The sequence below is a fragment of the Epinephelus moara genome, chromosome 22 (assembly GCF_006386435.1).
Source record: "Epinephelus moara isolate mb chromosome 22, YSFRI_EMoa_1.0, whole genome shotgun sequence".
NCBI classification, from domain to species: Eukaryota; Metazoa; Chordata; class Actinopteri; order Perciformes; family Serranidae; genus Epinephelus; species Epinephelus moara.
Genome location: NC_065527.1, coordinates 29,532,576 through 29,553,696, shown reverse-complemented (window position 1 = coordinate 29,553,696; position 21,121 = coordinate 29,532,576). Strand labels below are relative to the sequence as shown.

Genomic DNA, 21,121 nt, shown 5'->3' with positions numbered 1-21,121 from the left:
GATGGATCCTTCCAGATGAGTGTTGTCCTGAACCTTTCATCAGTCCCACCTGAAGACTGGAGGAGGTACGACTGTGTGTTTCATCTCTCTGGTGTGAAGGACGACATCGTCACCAAACTGGACAAAGCAGTGATCAGGACCAACTGGGGCAAAACTGGATTCACAAATGACCAAGGTGAGGGTTTTTTTTAAATTTCTTGCTGTTTTTGTATGCTGAATGATTTCATTGTTTGACTTTCTTGTCACTTTTGCTTTTATCATCTGCTCGAGATTTGTTAATAATTTTAAGATCAGTATTATATTAATTTATCTTCCTTTTCCAGGATCACGGGTCAGACCATGTGACCTTCACAGTGACATGAAAAGACTTTATTCGTAATTTACAAATACAGTACACTTCCTAATTACCAATTCTTAATATATAGTAAAGTCACAGAAATGCTACCTTAAAGGGACATTTCAGTGACTTATGACGCATTTTCATCATGCAGTCTAACTTATGAAAGGCATAGCAGTAAATGCCAGTATATCCTGACCTTTAGGGCCCTAGCTAAACAATCTACAGCACATCATCTAAGGTGCATGGCACAAGTGCATCAAGGGTGTGTCCAACTTCTCTTTGCTGGTTAACCAGTGCATAATCTAACTGCAAACTAAGATGGGCAAAGGGATTACGTTTTGCCCCTTAAATAACTGTAGGTGTGTTTTGGGCCCAACATCAATTCAGCCAATTGAAATGTAATCTCCCCATTCCCTTTTAAAGCCAGGTGTACCTGCAGCTGGTGCTATTTACATGGTAAATTCATTAAACTGAGGAAGCAAGCTGTTTTCTGCTGAGAGTGATGAAGTAAGAGCAGTAATGTCACTGCAGCAAATATAGTGGCACATTTAAGCAGCAAAACTAAAACCTAATTAGGGTAAAAGAGCTAAACTTTTGGCTCAAAATCATCAGCCAAGTTACTCTGCTCCTCGTGAGTAAATGCACACATCGTCTCATTTTATGTGGAGTCAGACAGCAGCTCTGCAGCTCTGTTGTTCTGTTCACATTGTACAGAATATCATTAATATTTTCCTCATTCATGATGTATTATTTCACCCACCTGCCCTGTGTGTGTCACCAGCAGAGTGTACATGTGTTGTGAATCTGCCTATGTAGGTGCATCTTTATATCTGAATAATACAGCCTTTAAGTAGCAGGAAAATACTGCGTCATTCTTACTTTACACCAGGTTTTGTCACTTAATGCCACAAATAAGAAATACGCTAACAATGCACCTGACCGCACCTCAGACCTGCATGCCTGTTGGCATCCAGATGGGCGGAGGTACATTTGCTACTTACACAACGTGGGTGCTGGCTAACAGTTGCGTTGCAATGTGTGCCACTATGCATCGGGTCACCGGGTGTAAGATAGGCCCCCCTGTCTTCAAAATCCCCCAAAAGACTTGGTCCTGCATTTCCCATAATGCATCTCAACAGTGTCTTTAGTTAGACCATCACTGCTTAGTGTTACTTCTTTTAATAAACTCCACTTGTTTAGGTTGTATTGTAGGCCTTCAGCAAAATTATTGTAACCTTCGAGTCCAGCTTGAGGTGCTTGTTTTTAAATGTTGTTTTTTCTCACCACATAATGACAGGTGTCTTTAATGCTGCCTGTCCACTCTTTAAAAACATCAAAGTTAGTAACATGTACAGTATCTACTTAGCTTAACTTATATGTGGTGCCCTTTAAGTACTGTATATCTCTGCAGACACACACACACACACACACTGATGCCTATTGTCATTACACTGTATTCACCACCTGTATGTGTGATGAACAAATGGATGGATGTACTTCTGTTTTAAATGCGTCTGCACATGTTGTGATCTTTTTTCTTTGTTCATTTCTATTTTCTATATATGGTCTGAGCAGAGGAGCCCAGTAACATGACCGTCCCGATCACTGCTGCAGTGGTTGTTTTTGCCGCCGTCCTCATTGCTGCTGTTGGATTTACAGTTTACAAAAAGAAGAAAGGTGAGAAACTCAGAGCAGCTGAGCTGATGCTCATATTCAGACTGCTAAACTAAAGCAACATTTAATAGTGCAGCAATCAGCCTTAGCTCTGTAAGCCACAGAGTATCTAATGCACAAAATATAAAGAGATCTAAAAAGACAAGGAAACAGGTTTTATTCAGTGATTTATATGAAAGGCATGAGAATAAAAATGTTTTGGCATTTTAAACTGTGACAACTGAAATTTCTCTTTTCCTCATATTTCAGCCAGTCGCCCTGCACCTCGTAAGTAGAACTTATTTTTATTGTATTGTCTCTGATCTGACTCACACTCTGTAGATTAAAAAGGCTTTTAATTGCAATAGTATTTCAGTGTGAGCTGACGTAGTTCAGTGCAGGATAAAGGACTAACAGTGTGTTTCTGACCTCACAGCTCCTGTCAACAGCTCTGAGCTCTCTGAGAAACTGAATCCAGAAACATGATTGACAAACACACCATCCTGCACACAGTGACGTCATGTAGGACTACAGAGCAGTCAATGCTGTGAAATTAAGTATCCACACCTCCAGTTAAACACGCTGCCTGAAGCTAAAAGCTTCTAAAATTGTTTTACCATTTAATGTAAAACTTCTGTTACGTTACATTTAAAAAAAAAAAAAAAAAAAAAAAGACCAGCAATGGTAATTGTAGATAAAAATAAGTGATGTTTACTCTAATAGGAACCAGAAGAATTTGTGAGCTCATTTATTTTTATTTGCTCTGGCACATACAGCTGGTCCACCTCCCTGTTAGACAGATTTAGGCTGATGAAATTAGCCTTGTGCTGTTTTTAAATTATCATCCAGTGGACAAAAAGACAAATGGTACGTTAAGACAGAAACTTGTATGTCAGGTAAATATGATTAAAGCAAATAAAGTGTTTCAAAGATGCATTCAGATTGTATGTTTTTTTCTTCTTTTTTTGTTTTTGTTTTTTGAGTACAGTATGTGTGTTGGGTAAATCAGAAAAACAGATTCCCATTCCTATAAAAAACAGGAATAGTGATTTAATTTCTCAGTGTGATTAAAATTATCAACAGCAATGAAAACAGTAATAATTTGGTTGCACAGAATGATTTTTTTTTTCAAAATGGACATAGATGTGAATTTTAGGTTAGTGAAATTACCCCCCTTCCTGTCCTAATAAATTTGTACGGTCCCTAATTTAGTCGAGTCAGAACTTGTGATGGGCGGATGAATCCTTATGAAGCTTTGGGGCCTTAAATGCAGCAGCACAGTGACATCTGGTGGCTTCCAAAACTCACAGCATTCCTTCAAGACTGAAGTCAAAACACCTCCGTCTTATTTTAATGGTTCTGGTCCCACATGTGCAATAAAAGTCTCAGATATCTGCATGTTATTATCATAAATGCTTTTCTTCAGAAGTGCTGCATTAAAGTGGGGCAGCTGTAGCTCAGTCCATAGGGACCTGGGTTGGAAACTGGAGGGCAGCAGGCTCAAGTCCCCATCCAGACCAAATATGGACTGTGGACTGGTAGCTGGAGAGATGTCAGTTCACCTCCTGGGCACGGCTAAGGTTCCCCTGAGCAAGGCACTGAAGAATCATCGTGGAAGGACAAGCCCCTGTGCTGCATGTACCACTGACAGATTGAAAAAGTGGCCGACATCAAGAAATCCTCCCAGTGACTGGAAAAGGCTGGACTGAAAGACAGCACAGAAGGACTAATCATAGCAGCACAGGAACAGGCACTTAGTGTACAGGAACATCTGCACTGAGTATGGGCTGGAAGTCCCAAGGTCACAATGGAAGACACCTTCTAAGGTGGGTGAGAATGACTTAGCTTGACTTAGATCCTGTGGGACTTCCAGATCCAGACTGACAAACTGGTGATGGCTAACCAAAGTGGCATTGTGTTGATGGACAAACAACAGAAGAAGGCAGTGGTGACAGATAAAGCAATCCTGAGCGCCAGCAACATCAGGAAGAAGGAACACAAGAAGCTCAAAAAATACCAAGGGCTGAAAGAGGAGCTAGAAAAGATGTGGGGAGTAAAGGCAACAGTGGTGCCAGTGGTAATCAGAGCACTGGTGGCTGTGACCTCCAGCAGATTCAAGGTACAACATCTGAGTTCTCTGCCCAGAAGAGCGCAGTCCCAGGAACAGCTAAAATACTGTACAGAGCCCTCAAACTCCCAGGCCTCCGGTAGAGGGCACCCAGTCTGTGGCAACTGTGACAACAATGGAAGTCAAAGAGGGAGGGACAGGGGCTCCTGCAGTCTCACAGAATTAAAACTCAAATGCAACACACTTTTAACTGGGAATCAATACCATGGGCTAAACTTAAAAACTACAATATAAAACTAAACAAAGAAATGCAAAAAATAAAACGGGCACTTATCTAGTCAGAGATCAAAAGGGCAGGTGCCCTCAATTGGTGTTTTAACCGCAGTTTGAAGTCAGCTCTTTGTGTTTTCATGGATACGTTTTACACAAACCAACTCAACAACAGTTTGGAAGGCTGCAGATGCATGCCCCCCTACATTTCTTTGTTTATTTTTTTAAAGATAGTTTTTTGGGCATGTTTTGCCTTTAATCGACAGGACAATGAAGCGTGAAGGGGGGAGAGAGAGAGGGAGACATGCAGCAAAGGGCCACAGGCCGGACCCGAGCCCGAGCCACCGCGGCAACAGCCCTGTACATGGGGCGCCCGCTCCACCACTAAGCCACCGATGCCCCCCTACATTTCTGGTTGGAAGGAGAAACACACCTACCTTTACACATCATGAAAGACTTGGATATTAACAGGTTTTTAGATATGCACAAATATTGCAACATCGATCTTTTCAAGAAGGTGTTTGAAGGAGTGAAAGAGGGAGGCTGTGTTCGCACGGCCCAACAAGCCCACCACCTGTGGAAAACTCTGAAAGAATCTTATACTGATGCCAAGAAGGAAAATGGCACAAGTGACAGCTGTTTCCCTTTTCCATATTTGACGTGATTAACAACATATTAGGGCATGTTAATAGGAGTATGCACTGCTGCATGTAGAGGTCATTATTAGTAGATCATTTGTTTTAAGTCATGTTAATGGAGGCTGCGTTGTAGATAACGGTGGTCTGTAAGGGCCATTAAATACATTGTGACATGTTAACAAAGAATTCTTTTCACTATGTTACTGGTTTGTTCCATTTTTTTTAAACATCTTTGTTGCTTTCTACAGTCGTATTGCACATGACACTGCCCCCAAAATCTCTAGTGGTACTGCTCTTTCATCGGTACCTGTAAGCTTTAACAAAACATGTACAAACACAGACAAAATGAAGGCAGGGTACAGACAGAAGGCTCCATCCGTGTCTGTATATGTTTCTAATATTGAGCAGAAATGAGCCCAAGGAGTAGTGTCTGTGGTGGAAACACTAAAAAGAGCTAACGTTTATGTAGGCTACCTGTTGTACAAGTTCTTATGGGAACAGAAAGTGTCTGGTGGAAATGTGGCTATACGCACATTTGATGCCTGTTAGACTAGGAATCAACAGTGGAAGAAATATTTAGATCCTTTTCTTAAGTAAAAGTGTCATTGTGTGGAGCAGGTGGACCCCAGCGCAGGAGACTGCAGGCAACAGGAACTTAAATGAAACACTTTTATTTCAAGGGTTGAGCAGGAAAACACAAAACTGATCACATAAGAAAACCAAGGAACCAACAAAGACTGGACTTAAACCAGAACTTAAAATCAAACTAATATGACTCCAGTGAAGTTATTGTGGCATCAAAATGTGTTTTCTTTTGTAAGAAGCACTTCATTCTTATTGCACACCTTTTTAAAAAAAAAAATATTTTGTATCAAAATGTGTAATGTGTATTTATGAATGAAGCTTTCAGAACGTCAGAGGAGAAGTCAGACTGTTAAAGTGTGAATACATATGGGGTGCCGTTTGTAAAGTGTCTCACGCTGAAAATAACATCAACATTTTGCCACATTTAGCTTCAAACAATGTTTAAAAAAGTATTGNGCGTGATAATAACTACCTAAAATAACAAGAAACATGTTTGGAGAAATTTTATTTGACGTGTACTTTGAGTTGAGTATTTGTACCAAATTCTATGCTTGTGTCACAAAGTGAACGATTTTTTCAGTTATCTGCTGCAATAAAAACTTGGGTAAAGTCCACATATACTGGGGTCATTTTCAAAAGAGGCGTTTTTATGTGCTTTGGCCTTTTGTCCACATCCAAACTGGGTTTGAGGTCACTGAAAACAGATTTTTGTTAAACTCTGTCCAGGGTGAAGAGTTTCAGAGGTTCTGTTTCCAGTGTTGACATGTAGAAACAGGGAAAACAGAGTTTTTGGCTTGTGACATCAGTGTTCACCAGTGATGTTGTGGAGGGCATACGCAGGTCAACGGGGTATAACCATCTGTTTTTCTGGCTGTTTACAGTATACCCATTTATCAGCCAAAGAAACATTGGAATATACAGGAGAGTATACCCACTTCCTCCTTGTTAACCTACACATCTACCAAGTAATACACCCACCACTTAAACCGCCACTAAACCACTGGTGTACATCTCTTTTGTGAGGCATCACAAAATAGCTGTTGCTCTAACCTTGCTAACCGGACTTTTTACACGTTTGCAAAAGACATTCCCGCTCCAACCTCATCACATATCGTTGCTTGGTCGTGGACTTTCCACGGCTACATATGACTTACATTATAGCCTGGGTGCATCTGTTGTTGACGTTCTGGGACGCCATGTCAACTTCTGCCTGTTACATGCATTGTGTCTTTTCAAAATACACTAACGTTTTCACTGGAAAAGTATAGTTTGTATGCACTCTCTTTCAAAATAAATGTACTACATTGGTACAACACTGAGAATTGATGTTTTGTTTTCTTCAACAACAAATGCACTAGTTAGGTTTAGGTAACAAATGCACACAAAAAAAATAACAGGGTTTGGTTTTACATTCATGTGAGAAGAGAACACTGGCCTCCCAGGTGAAAGTCGGTGAGTCTTGTTGCTCCCTGAAGCCGTCAGGGGCCATTACACACTGATGGCACCAATGTCCTCTTTGCGTGACTGGCCAATATGGCTTTAAGGTTATAGTTACACTGCGACCTCTTGCTTTGGGTCAGGACAGCACTGGACATTTGGAAAATTTCTTTTTTTTTCTTTTGCAAACTTAGAAGGAAAATTCCAGTTTTCAAAAATACCCATGTACAGTATGTGTGGACGAGGCCTCATCTCCTTACTCATCTTGTCACTATAAGTAATGAAGTGGGCAGAGCTAAAATGCATAAAGGAGCTGACACATATTTCCCTGCACCAATTTGGATTCCCAGCCAGTTCTCATTTCAAACTCATCAAATACCACATGCTTTGTGGCATCAGACGACACAAAAAGTCACTTTTCGCAATGCTATGATATACCGCCGGGTGGTGTCAGTGGTGTCATAGGAATGGCGGGAGGGGAGGTGGATGGGTCCAGTAAACCCTGGATGTTCACCTGGGAGCCCGCTGTTCACTTTATGTGTAAATGTTACCAAACCATGATGTTGTTGTTTTTTTTTTTAAATCTCACCATCAGTTTTTGTTGCTTAAACCTAACCACGTGCTTTTGTTATAATAAACGTAAAAACGAGGTGTTTTACCTACGCCATAAGTTTATTTTGTTAAAGACAGTATATATATATTTATACTAGGGCATTAACGACTTTGATTTTTTTCAGGTGGACTTATCTGTCAATAAAGTCGAAGTCGAGTCGACAAGTCATTTGATGACGTCATCACATTGACACGGCGGAGGAAAGTGAAGTATCTCCACACATGTGATGTGTGTCTGTCAAGGCCCGAACATACTCGGGCGCAACGTATGCGGAACGGACTCTGCAGAGGTCCGCGCGGACTCAAAGCGGACGTCCGCAAGCCCTGTGCGCGCAAAGCTCAGATTTTACGACCGCGCACCAGTGACTGCTCGGCATGTATTTTTCACATCGCAGGGATTTTTCACGGACATTTTAACAGGAAACTACAACGCGGAAGTGCGCTCAACTATGAAAGCCCGAATGACTGCGGACATTCCTCGCGGAGTCTGCTCCACTTAAGTATCAGTGTAAGCCAATCAGAGGCAGCGATTGCATTCCGTACACAAGCACACAGAGAGAGAGAGAGAGAGGGAAAAAACACACGACTTGTCGACGCCTCCTGGGGGTGTCGACTTGTGCCACTGATGTTGACACGTCGACAAATCGGCTTTTCTGTTAATGCCCTAATTTATACAACAGTTTTTCTTCCGACCGAGTAATTTGATTGGACAAGAGACATTCCATGAATGCTGATATAGAGTATAACATCACTGGGACATGTAACAGTAAAATCACTCCGCTCACAGGTGTTATAAATATAAATACAACCGTTAATTAACCAACTGTCACACTCACTACATTGACGCAAACTGACACTATAGCTATACACTATATACTGAATTATCAATGATCCTCTGATGAGGTACTGATGAGGATGAGGGAGAGTGGAAGCTGAATCCGGCCGTGCCAACATCCAGGTTTGCCAACGTTTCATCAGCCAAACTGGACGAAGTTACACAGTTGCAGATCAATGTAAATACAAAGTAGCTTGTGAGTTCCTGGTGTGTGTGCTGTGTTGCCTGGCAACAGACTGGGGCAACTGGGTTTTTTTTCGCGGAGCTACATAACATACTTAAATGACGAATCACAGCCGTGACGATATACAGTACAACATCACTCCCTCTCGTGTGATAGGCCTATTGCTTAAATATATATATATATATATATATATATATATATAGTTTTGGTCCCCCAAATTTCCGCTGGTGCTAATCTGGTAGAGCTGTCAAAGAATATTAAGCATGCTGCTAGGAATCTAGGTGTGATTTTTGATGCCAAACTCTGTTTTGATAATAAAGCCAAAAGTGTTGTTCAGTCTCTTTCAGCTCAAGATGATTGCGAAAATTAGGTAATTTTTATCACTCACAGACCTAAAAAAAGTTGTTCATGCTTTTATTTATTCGTGACTTACTGGGACAAAGAGGCATGAGCACATCACCCCTGTTAGTTCTCGAATTGATTTAAAAATTTTATTACTCATTTTTAAGGCCTTAAATGGTCCAGTGCCAAAAAATATTACAGACTTATTGACACAGCATGTGCCCTCTCGACCACTGAGATCCGGGGATGGAGCCCTGCTGGTTATTCTCAGGTCGCAGTTTGTGACAAAGGGAGATCTTGCTTTTGCTGTTAGAGCCTCCACACTCTGGAATGCTCTGCCTGTTGAACTAAGGAACACTAAGTCCCTTGCCTCTTTTAATTCTCGTCTTAACACCTTTCTCTTTGTAAAAGCTTTTGGGAATGTTTGACTGCTTTTATTTTATACTGTTTTAATATGTTTTGTTTATATTTATTCATTTTAACTGTTTTTTGCTTCTTGTGTATCACTCTTTTAGTCACTTGCCATGTCTGTTGTTTTTTTAACTACCTTATTTGGTTTTATCTCTTTCTTTTTCTCTACTTTGTAACATTGTTGAGAAAAGTGCTAAATAAATAAAGTTTATTCTAGATTTAGCTCTAGAAATCAAGTAGGCCAATTTGGGCATACCAAATGATGATTTGAATTTAAGTATTTTGTTATATGCTGATGATATTGTTTTAGTTGCTGAAAATTAGATTAATTTACAAAAAATGCTGAATATTATGAGTTTATGGTGTGGTAAATGGCAACTTGCCATCAACAGTGATAAAACTCAGATTATACATTTTAGAAGATCTTGTGAGCGACACATATTTCAGTTTGGATTAAAGCCCTTAAAGTATGTTCCTTCATATAAATATCTTGATCTTGTTTTTAATGAAAATATGACCTTCTCCAATGGAAGAAAATCATTGGTAGAGTCAGCAGGGAGAGCTTTAGGGTCTGTAATGTGTAAAATGAAATTGTGCCCCGACCTTGGTTTTTTGACATTTTCAAAACTTTATGACTCAATTGTTGGCCCAATTTTATTTAATGCAGCTGGCATGTGGGGGTTTAAAGATAGCCCTGACAGTTATGCTATTCAGTCTCGAGCCATGAGGTGCTTTCTCGGGGTTCACAGATATACTGCTAAAGGGGCTATTGAAGGGGACATGGGATGGGTGTCGTGTCTTGTGAAACAGAGATGTGAAATAGCTCAGTTGTGGAACCGCCTCGTTCATTGCCAGAGGATGGGCTGACCAAAAAGATTTTTACCTGGGATAGAGCTCATTATCATCCTTGGGCAAAAGAGGTTTCTGTATTATTTTTGTTTTCTGATTTAAATAATATATCTATACAATTTGCAGTGTAATATAAACATAGTGAAAGAAAAACTAGTTAAGATTCACAATGAACTATGGAACTATGTTCAAATCAAAGTGGGGTTCCATACAGAACATTATGTAACTTTTAATTTGAAGAGGGGACAGAGGTCTCTTTGTGCCTAGTTAAGAACTGGTACCCTTCCTCTGGCTACTGAAGTGGGCAGATATAAAGGTATCCCGGAGGAGCAATGTGTACATGTTCTTTGTGATCTTGATGTTGTTGAAGATGAATATCATTTTCTGTTTCATTGCCCTTTATACTGTGATTTAAGAAACCACCTGTTTGAAAAAATTCAGTGGAAAAATCCTGATTTATTTTGGTTGTCCGAAGGTGAGATGTTGCGTTGGCTTTTTGATGAGGAGACCTTTGCCTTGGCAAGATTTATAGAAAATGCTTGGCACTTAAAGCTATAGTTGGTAATCCTGTTCAGAAACACTTCTTGTTATACTGGGTTAAATGGCCCTTCCATCCTGAGAGTAGTCAATACATAATGTGCTCAGAAAAAAGAATGAAAAAAATCAGACCTCTGTGGCAGCTGCAGGCCTGTAAAAACTCTGACCAACCCCTGCCATTCGGTGCGAATGGAAAGAACCAATCAGATGCCTTCATGTCTCGTATTGCCTGAGCCCCCCTCCGTCCTTCCCTCCCTCCTCCCTGCGCGCACTCATCACGTGTCACGTGTATTCAGCACACTCCTCAGCAGAAATACCGAGTTAGCAGGAGTTTGCTGAACAATGGCAGAGAAAATGCAGCCAAAAGTATCACTTCCAGTGTTACTTGTAACGGCTCACCCTGCTAAACAGGCTAAGAAAAGAAAGTTAGAGGCAGAAAAGGCTGCAACGAAAAAGGCTTTGGATAAAGCGAGAGGACAAACCAGAGTCAACAGCAGTCCAGCTTTTGAACGGTGGAGACAACTGAGGGAGCTGAAGGGCCTGAAAAGTGATGCAGAGGTTGCTGTCTTTCTGTTGGACAGGTAATTATTTGTTTTGCTTTGGGGGGATTTGCTATTTTACTCGGCTCTCTTCTGCCCTGCTGACTTCTACTGCAGTGCAGGATGCATGTCCAGGCATGTCTGGGCTCGTGGTTGTGGACGGAGCACTGACAGGAGGGGGAGCAGGGAGCGGAGCTTAGAGGAGGTGCCACTTTCAAATCTTGCTAGCTCTCCAACATTACCAACTATAGCTTTAAGACAGAGAACATTGTACCCAACATAATTTGGCTGTTCTGAAATGTTTGTTTTTCGTTTTGTGGACTTTTTGTTATTGATCTGTCATGTGGCCATCCAGGCTGGTGTTCTGTTTAGTGTCTTGTAAGCCCATATGGGCTGGGCACCACTTGGTGCATGACACTTAGATAAAATCAATCAATCAATCAATCAATCCAAAGGTCCAAGGTCCAAAATGGAGTGCGACAGGGCGGAATTCTGTCTCCTTATCTCTTTAATGTCTATATGGATGATTTGTCTAAATTGTTGAATGTTTGTAAGACGGGCTGTCTTGTGGGAAACTCTGTCGTCAACCACCTAATGTACGCTGATGACCTGGTAGTGCTAAGCCCGTACAGTGCTGGTTTGCAGCAACTGTTAAAGGTGTGCTCACAGTATGGAAACGATTTTGACATCAGATACAATTCCAGCAAGAGCAACATCATGATTGTTAGGACCAAGGAGGACAGGAGACTAATTTTTCCTGATTTCCACTTGAGTGACACGCCTCTTAAGACTTGTAAAGAAATAAAATATCTGGGCCTTGATGACTTGAGTGACGACAGAGATCTGTACAGACAGTGCTGCAAATTATATGCTCAAGCCAACATGTTGCTGCGAAAGTTTAGCATGTGCTCACCTAGTGTTAAATGTTTTTTATTCAGATCCTACTGTACTCCTATGTACACAGCACATCTGTGGTGGCAATATAAGAACAGCAGCCTGCGGAGACTCACTGTAGCCTACAATGATGCCATGAGACTCCTCCTTATATATATATATATATATATATATATTCTATTTTAACTTTAACACCTGACCCAGATTTAAACCTCATAAACAGCCATATAATAATATTTATATTTTATACAAAACATTCATATTAAAGTTATTCTCTTGTTGTTCTGAGTTCTTATCTTTATGGATTTATGATCACGTTCTGTGTTAAAACTTTGTCCTGTTTGGTTTTTAACCCTCTGATCGGAGCCAAAAACAAAAACTCTAATCTGATCCTCATCAGAATAATCCTGATGAACTAACTGACTGACTGACTAATGAATTAAAATTAATGAATTAAATAATTAATGAAATAAATAAGAAACAAACTAACTAACTAAATAACGAGCTCCTCCTGACGTTGTGTTTTGAACATTTAAACCATGCTGAGTTCAGTGTTTCTGTCTTTTCTGAAAAGTATTTATTTATTTTGTATTTCCTGTCATAAACATCACGTCAGCAGACAACAGGTGGATGTTGACAGAATAATATCTGAGGTGACATCGTAAAACATCCCATGATGCAACACTGACCACATTATGGAGACACAGGTGAGATGAAATGAGATGACAAGTGAACAGTGATACTCACTGGTTGATGTTTCTGTTGCTTCACCTGAAAAAGACATGACAGGTTACTGAGTGATTCTCAAGCTCTGCCCACTGTTGTCTGAGTGGCTGTGGTGTGTTCAGGTACGTACAGGTGTTGGCGGTGCCTTTGGGCAGTGGCAGGTACGACGCCGGTCTCCAGGTGCGTGACCTGAAGCCCTGACGGCAGCGCTCACAATCCTGTCCACTCGTGTTGTGGTCGCAGTCACACTGCAGTGTTGCGTCACGTAACACACACTGAGACGCGTGGAGGTTACACCTACATCTGCAGNTGAGGGGAGGGGGACACTGTGGAACTGTCAATAGTGAGGGAGAAACTGTCAGTTTTGGATAAAGTGGATTTGGTACCGACCAGGAGGAGTTCTGTTTTATCAGAGTTGAGTTAATTAATGTTGTCTCGTTGGGGGACATTGGTACTTTATTATTGTCCCATTTGAGGGCATTGGGACTTTATTGTCCTCTCATTTGTGGACAATGAGAATTTATTGTCCTCTAGGACACTGTGACTTTATTGTCCTCTTGTTTGAGGACATTGAGACTTTATTATTGTTTCATTTGAGGGCATTGGGACTTAATTATTGTTAACAATGTTTAGGTTTTTATACTTATCAGGTCCTATTGATCCCAAATATTCATTCATTCATTCATTCATTCATTGTCCGTAACTGCTTATCCTGTTGGGGGTACACCCTGGACAGGTCGCCAGACTATCATAGGGCTAACACATAATGACAGAAAACAATTCACACTCACATTCACACCTACAGGCAATTTAGAGTCACCAAGTATCCTAACCTGCCTGTCTTTGGACTGTGGGAGGAGTCAACATGACTGTCGACCCACACAGAGTGCACTGGAGACATTGGTGGCTGAGACACACTTTTCCTTCTCTAGTCACCTTACGTACATCTTCAGCACCTGCATATATTGTGCAAATTGTGCAAATTAGTAAAGTCTGGGGAAAAAAAGCCAGCAGAAGCTCTTGCACAATTTTAAACTCCATATAATTATTTTGAGCCCTAATCATGATGTAAGCCAAGCTTGCAACAACAAACTTAGATAAATAAATAAATATAAAACTTGTGTTCACCTATCAAACTTTCATCCTCAGATAATATCCCAGCATCTGGCATTCACTGATAGTCATGATCATTTTGGCACAATGTGAAGCAATCGGTCTAAATGCTGTAAATATATAAACACTGCAGTGACACGTGGTTGTTATCATGATTCACCCTCACGTTGATCAGCAGGCTCATTTCTCATTTCATCAACTCCCACGAGGTGCCTTGCACTGACCATTTATGGTTGGATGTTGCCATGTAGAGGGTGGGATATGAGGCAGAGCCATGTGCAGACAATTAGCACATGGGAGAATTTTTCTGTGTACTGTACTGTGGGGCAAATTCACCAAAGAGGTAGACAGTGACATCTGGTGGTTTTCATTGGATATTGGACTGGACTATTGCAATGGAGTCTTGTCCAGGGTTCCCAACACGGCACTGAACAGGCTCCAGTATGTGCAGAACTCAGCTGCCAGGGTTCTCACCCATACCAAGCCTGAGCATCACATCACCTTCACCCTCATCCAACTTTACTGCAGCTTCAGGTCAAATCCTGCATCCACAACAAATTCCTCCTCCTTACCTACATATCCCTGAACAGTCTTACCCCGAGTATCTGTTTGACCTCCTCCACCCTAAATCCTGTCCAAGACGTTGCGGTCTTTGAATCTAGGTCTGCTCTCCACCTCCTAACCCAGCCTGCAAATTTTTGGTGACAGAGCATTCAGTGCGGCAGGCCCCACGATCTGGAGCTCTCTCCCAGCAAAGATCCACAAAGCTCCATCTCTCGACATTTACAAAAAACTGCTGAAGAGGCTTTTGGCCTCTAGCTCACTGCTCACCAAAAAAAAAATTATTATTATTTCCGTTCTTGTTTTTTTATTTATTTATTGATTTTATGTTTTCTTACCCTGTAAAGCAGCCTTGGGTACCCTGAAAGGCGCTACATATATCCATCATAAGTTATTAATATTATCACATCAGATCATAGTTCACTTGGATCCATTTATGGAACCGGAGAGAGCCAAACACACTACAGCTTAGCAACACAACAAGAAAACATCTTCACCTCTTTGAAATGTCAGAAAAACACAGGTTACTTTGTCACAGGTGAAGAGAGGCCAACCGACTTAACTCATCTATTAACTTTACCTATAAACCAGTTTTGAGCACGAGAAGCCGTTTTTGCTCACAGTAAAATAACTTATATTTTCATTATAGACAATAATATAGCTATGTGATTATGTAAATAAAATAAATATATAAATAAACACCCTTAACTGTGAGTCACATTTCATTATTTCTTTTCACACCTCAGCCATGTTTGAAGTTGTCAGAAGCATCTTTGACAGAGCTACTGGCAAGCTGTTAGACTTCTAGTGGTCATGCTAAGCTAAGCTTGTCTGGGAGCTTCCTCTGCTCAGAGTTGACACTGATATCAATCTTCTCATCCAACTCTTGTAAGAACACTTAATGCTCACATAATATTCATATTACTGCAGCTATAGTCACAGATGAGTATGTGGACTCCAGACAAACTTTTGAAAATTGTGGACTTTATTGAAAAGCAAAACATCAGCACCAAAATAAAGAGCAATACATTTGATTTTCACATTCAATTTATGGTTATCAGTACACAGGAAAATGTGCCAAAGGTTGTGTGGATTCATATAGAGGCCCAGTAATCATGTTAAATGATGTCTGACCTATCAATAGGTCCTGGGTTAGCTGTGGTGTTATAAATCTGCTGAGCCCTCTGACAAGTGACACAATTCTCTTAGCCCCACCTAAATATTCCAAAATAATCAAAAACATTCATTTAGCATGCATAGACACAGGAAACACTTTGTTACATCAAAGTAAAATAAATGAGAAAAAAAGGTTCCTGAAAAAAACAGACATTTGTAAAACAGACAGGAAGCCATCTTTCAGTCTTGTAAAATTCTGTAAAGTTATAAAGTGACACATATCATAGTGTTTACTCTTTTTGTCAGTCAGGTTTCTGGATTGAGTTTCTCAGAGAGCTCAGAGCTGCTGTCAGGAGCTGTGAGGTCAGAAACAAACTGTTAGTGTGAAACTGTGTGATGTCCCCTCATCCTGCTCTGGACTTTTATAAACAGTAATTACAGGAAACATTCTTGAAAAAGTAAATCTGCACAATAAATGTGAAACCTGTTTTAATCTGCAGCATTAAGTGTGAATCAGATCAGTAGAAAAAAAATAAAATTAAGTTTTACTTACGAGATGGGGGACATTGGGCTAAAATCAAAACAAAAGACAAATCATTTCAGTTGCAGTTGGAAATGCCAGAATATTTTTTGTCACCTTATCCCCAATGAGTATGATCCCCTCCCCTGCTCACTGCAACTGAAAAATAAATTAATCCCACTCTTCTGTTCAGTCCTTACTGTGCTATCTCTGCCAGGCATAAACCTGGAGGGGATCATGCATTTGGTCGTGTGTGGGTGTGTCTATCTGTCTGTCCACAGCCAAACTCACAAACTACTGGACCCATCAGCCTAATATTTTGTGTGCACATTTCTGACTGTATACTGAAGGACGTAGTGGTTCACAGTTGTTGGAAAACTTGTATTATTGACTGTTTCATACCATCACTGACAGCTGACTCCTCACTCCTCTTAACCAGCTGGTTATTGGTCACAAGTTTTCCAGAAATCAGCTCAGCTAAGGCAGCACTCACACTAAAAACGGGTATCTGCATATGTATGCAGAATCTGTAGTCTGTTAGTAGTTCGGGTGGTATTGACCGATCATGTTTAACTCATATGATTAACTCATATCGCAGCGGTGCCTGGACAGCGTGACGTGTGTGGTTGTGCTGCTGCCGTGGTCCTGCCAGATGCCTCCTGCTGCTGCTGCCGTCATTAGTCATTAGTCATACTTCTACTGTTATTATACACATATGACTATTGTCACACATGTATACTGCCAGATATTAATACATACTTTCAACANGGCTTTATAAATAAAATTGATTGATTGATTGATTGATGTTTGAGTGGCAGGTAAACAGTCCATGTGGAGAGGTGGAACGCATTAGCTGAAATGCAACTTAGGAGCCCATCAGCTATCGTCCAACAACTTAGCTTTATGTAAGCTTTATTGAAAATGTTTCTGCACTCATATTCTGATATCTGTTTAGAGAGACTGGTTGCAATGATCCACACAGAAGAGGAAGTCATGGCCCTGATACCTACTTGCTACATCTGAACTCTCGAAATATTGGCCATTGTCTGTCAGACTGATACTGATCGGTTCCAAGATTACATTCAGACCAAATCAGTTGTTGTGGTGATTAGCCACATGGTTGTGTGGCAGTGTGGGAGTTTCACTTAAATGATCAAATAGTGGAAGTGGTGGATGGAGACTATATAAAGCCAGTCTAACCATTTCAGCAGCTGAGTATTTGACTTAACTAAGTGTGTTAATGTTGGCTTAAAAGATCTGTAGAATTCCTGTTGATTATCATCACTGTAGCATCTTGACTGCCACAAAAAGACACTTGAGTGCACACACACACACACACACACACACACACACACACACACACACACACACACACACACACAAACAAAACCAGTGCTTTCCTTTTGTAGACTAGTACACAAGCTGTTAACAGCTGTTATTATTATGACTCAGGCTTTAAGCCCATCAACACTTACTGTTGGTTGCTTCAAATTATGGGATGCAGTGAATTGATGTGTGTTTCAATTTGCAACCTGGATAAAAGCATCAGCTAAAATCAAAGTACTGGAAAAGCCAAGTAAGTAGATGATCTTTCCATTTTTCTCTCTCACCTTTCTTCTTTTTGTAAATGATGAATCCAGTGGCAGCGATGAGGATGAAAGCAAGAACAATCACTGCAGCAGTGATGGGGACGGTCATGTCACTGGGCTTCTCTGTTGAACAACAACAACAAAAATTACGATCAGTACAGATAAAGCAGGTCAGAAAAGAGGCACAGGATAATTGGCTGTTATCTTAAAAGTTTGTGTCTGTAAAAATATATGGAAACCCTCATGTGTTGGACTTAAAAGCCAACACTGTGGAAAATTATGTAAAAACTTGAATTAGCACCTTGTGGTGGTAAACCTAAGGGAATCTGTCAAGTTGCAGTTAAAGTTTACAGCCATGTCTGTCCAGACTCATTTGTAGTCATGACAGTAGACGATGCTTCAAATATGGATGTTGCTGCAAAGAAGCTTCAAATTATAAAACATAAGCTGATCTTTGACTCTTTCAGATGTTATGTTATGATGACATTATTTTATCCTATTAGACATTTGTGTGAAATTTGGTGAAAATTAGCGTATGAATTATTGACTTATGGCCAAAAACTGTTTTTTGAGGTCACAGTGACCTTTGACCTATGACCATCAAATGCTAATCAGTTCATCTTTGAGCCCAAGTGGATGTCTGTGCGAAATTTGAGAAAATTACCTCAAGGTCTTCTTGGGAATGGGACAGACACAAAGTCAAAGTGACCTTGACCTTTGACCACCAAAATAGCCAGGTCATTGTTGAGTCAAAGAAGATGTTTGTGCCAAATTTAAAGAATTTTCTGTTCATGAGCTATTGTGTTCACGAGAATGGGACAGATGGACAACCTGGAAAACATAATACCTTTCGGCCACGGCTATTGCCGCTGTGGAGGCATGAAAAATTAATAAATACATACACATGTAAATACATTTATGTCAACAGCTTAGGAGAAATATAATCTTTTTCAGAATGAGGGTAAAAACCAGAATAATTTCGGCATGTAAACATGTAGTCAATGTGGCCTGTAAAATGCTTGAAAACTTTCTATGACCTTAAGAAAATCAAATAATCGTGTTAGGCTCAGATGATCTGACCACTGGTCCTGGGGCAAGCAACTTCCCAGTCACAGGGGGATGAAAGCAAAATACTAAACAAACTGTAAGCCCTTTTTAAATAGAGATCACGCTATAGTGCCACGACTAAGTCCTTTCTTTGTTCAAACATCAGTGCCATCCAGTGTGTGATTTTAGACAGCATTCTGGCATCGTGCCTCAAAAGAGGCATGACTGGCGTGACATGTAACACAACAGTATCAGCCTGTAGTGTGAAACATAACATATGCGTCAGGTAGCGCTTTATAAAAGATAAAAAAAAAGCATAACATAGCAGTAACAATCATTAAAAAGTCCCTGTCACATGGCGGCTGATCTCACCCTCTGCTTGGAGGGTAAGGAGCTCCCAGACCTTATTGTGTTCCCAATTTGTGGACATTTTCAGCTGCTGTTCTTCGTCTTTGAGTTAGCTGCTAACTGATATCAGCTACTTTTGAAATATTCCAGCGGTGGGTCTCACACATAACACGTCACACCTGTCCCATTAATGTTCCTGTCATGCTGGCTGTCCCTTTTACACAGATGCTGCTTCGATACTGTCATTACCTACCCTGGAAATCCAGAGTTCTCGCGAGAGCACAATTTGAATTTGCTCAGCGAGTCACTCTGGCAATCAGTAATGATGCTCATTACCTATGCCCATGAAACCGAGCTGCATCAATCACATCGGTGTATCTGATATAGGCGGGCCAGAGGCGAGCTAAACAGATGACGACAGCGCTGCGTCGACGAAGTCCGGAATCAGTCAGTAAACATTGCAAGATGGCTACGGATGAACACCAGTTGTTTGAAACGGCTTTGGCCGCTACAATGAACGAGTTAGACTTGGCTTTTTCTCTAAAAGAGGAACAGAAGATGGTGCTCGAGTCTTTCCTTTGCAAGAAGGACGTTTTTGCTGTTTCGCCGACTGGATACGAGTCTAATCTACCAATTAGATCCGCTGGTAGCTAAGCGTATACGTCACCCTGTGTATTGTTCTGATTGGTCGTAGTGTTATCCAATTGCGTGCAGTGATATTTACAAATGCATGCTTGCACATACGCACACACACTCACGCATAAACACATGCATACCATTCACAACTTTTCTTTTTTGTTATTATTGTGGTAATATGATTATCATTATGGCAATTTTTTTACATATACTGTATGTATATATATATATATATATATTTCTCTCTTCCTGTTTCTTTCCTTTTCTTCTAATAATCTATTATTATCATTTTTATTTATTTATTTTGTTAATATTATTATTATTATTAGTTATATTACTATTATTTATTATTATTATTATTTTATTCCCCCTTTTTTTTTTTTTAACCTTAGTCACATAGCATATATACTGTTATAGCCTACTATATTACATTATGTTTCCACTGCTCTCCATCCTTTTCTGTTTCTATTACCATTGTTATTATTATTCCTGTAGCTAACTACTAAGAAGAAGGGAGGGTGAGGGCGAGTAGCCTATTAATGATTATAATTTGCCTATTATTTTCAATATTATCGACTTTATTACTAATAGTAATACCATACACAGACTGTGTCCCGGGTCCCAGCTGTGCTCTGTGGGTTTGGTGGCGGCCCGGGGTCTCTTTAACCCCAGGGCTCTCCCTTCGCCTCAGCTCTCGGCCGGATTGGCGCCCCCTCGCCCGCGCGGTTGCTGGGTCCTGCGACACCCCGCAAACTTAAATTTATAAAACCTATCTAACTTAATTTAATACATTCAACTTCCTATAGCCTATAGCCCTTTTCCCTCTTCCTCCCTCCTTCTACCCCATATTTTTATTATTATTGTTATCGGCTTTGTGATGGCTTATATAAATGTGGAATTATTTTTATCAATTCTATCAGTATAGCTATTACTATAGGTATCACTTTCGTAACTATTTTTACTATTATTATTATTATTTCATCATTGTTATTGTTGTTGCTAGTACTATTATTATAGGCCTATTATTAATTTTGTATGAATATGATTACTATTACCACTACTGCTCATGACTCCTCAACACAACACAAAACACACACTCAAACACTTGTGTTGCTGTTGTTTCCTTTTTTCTTTTTTCTTTTTTTTTCTTTCTCTTTCTTTCTTTTTTTGTTGTTGTTTGTTTCGTTTCTTGTTTCTTGTTTCTGCTTTGTTTCGTTTTATTGTCATTTGCTTGTTTATGATTCTGTCTACTATACGTTGTCACTTGTCTT

General features: G+C 40.2%; 3 protein-coding genes across 5 annotated transcripts in view; 2 read left to right on the top strand and 1 right to left on the bottom strand.

Annotated features, from left to right (window-relative positions):
* Positions 1-2,927, top strand: part of LOC126383955 (major histocompatibility complex class I-related gene protein-like) — a 47,258-nt gene extending 44,331 nt beyond the window's left edge. The window contains exons 5-8 of the mRNA XM_050034732.1: positions 66-175; positions 1,916-2,017; positions 2,264-2,281; positions 2,430-2,927. Coding sequence (XP_049890689.1) covers positions 66-175; positions 1,916-2,017; positions 2,264-2,281; positions 2,430-2,479 — 280 coding nt within the window. The 3' untranslated portion in view covers positions 2,480-2,927. The remainder of the gene's footprint in view (positions 1-65; positions 176-1,915; positions 2,018-2,263; positions 2,282-2,429) is intronic.
* LOC126383956 (major histocompatibility complex class I-related gene protein-like) overlaps positions 1-21,121 on the top strand; it is a 137,848-nt gene that overhangs the window by 12,923 nt on the left and 103,804 nt on the right. The window lies entirely within an intron of this gene.
* The window catches only part of LOC126383959 (major histocompatibility complex class I-related gene protein-like), a 159,969-nt gene continuing 154,818 nt past the window's right edge, over positions 15,971-21,121 (bottom strand). Inside the window, exon 7 of one of the 2 annotated variants that reach the window (XM_050034748.1) lies at positions 15,971-16,066. In XM_050034748.1, coding sequence (XP_049890705.1) covers positions 16,017-16,066 — 50 coding nt within the window. In that variant the 3' untranslated portion in view covers positions 15,971-16,016. The remainder of the gene's footprint in view (positions 16,067-21,121) is intronic. The other variant, XM_050034746.1, reaches the window with a different exon arrangement.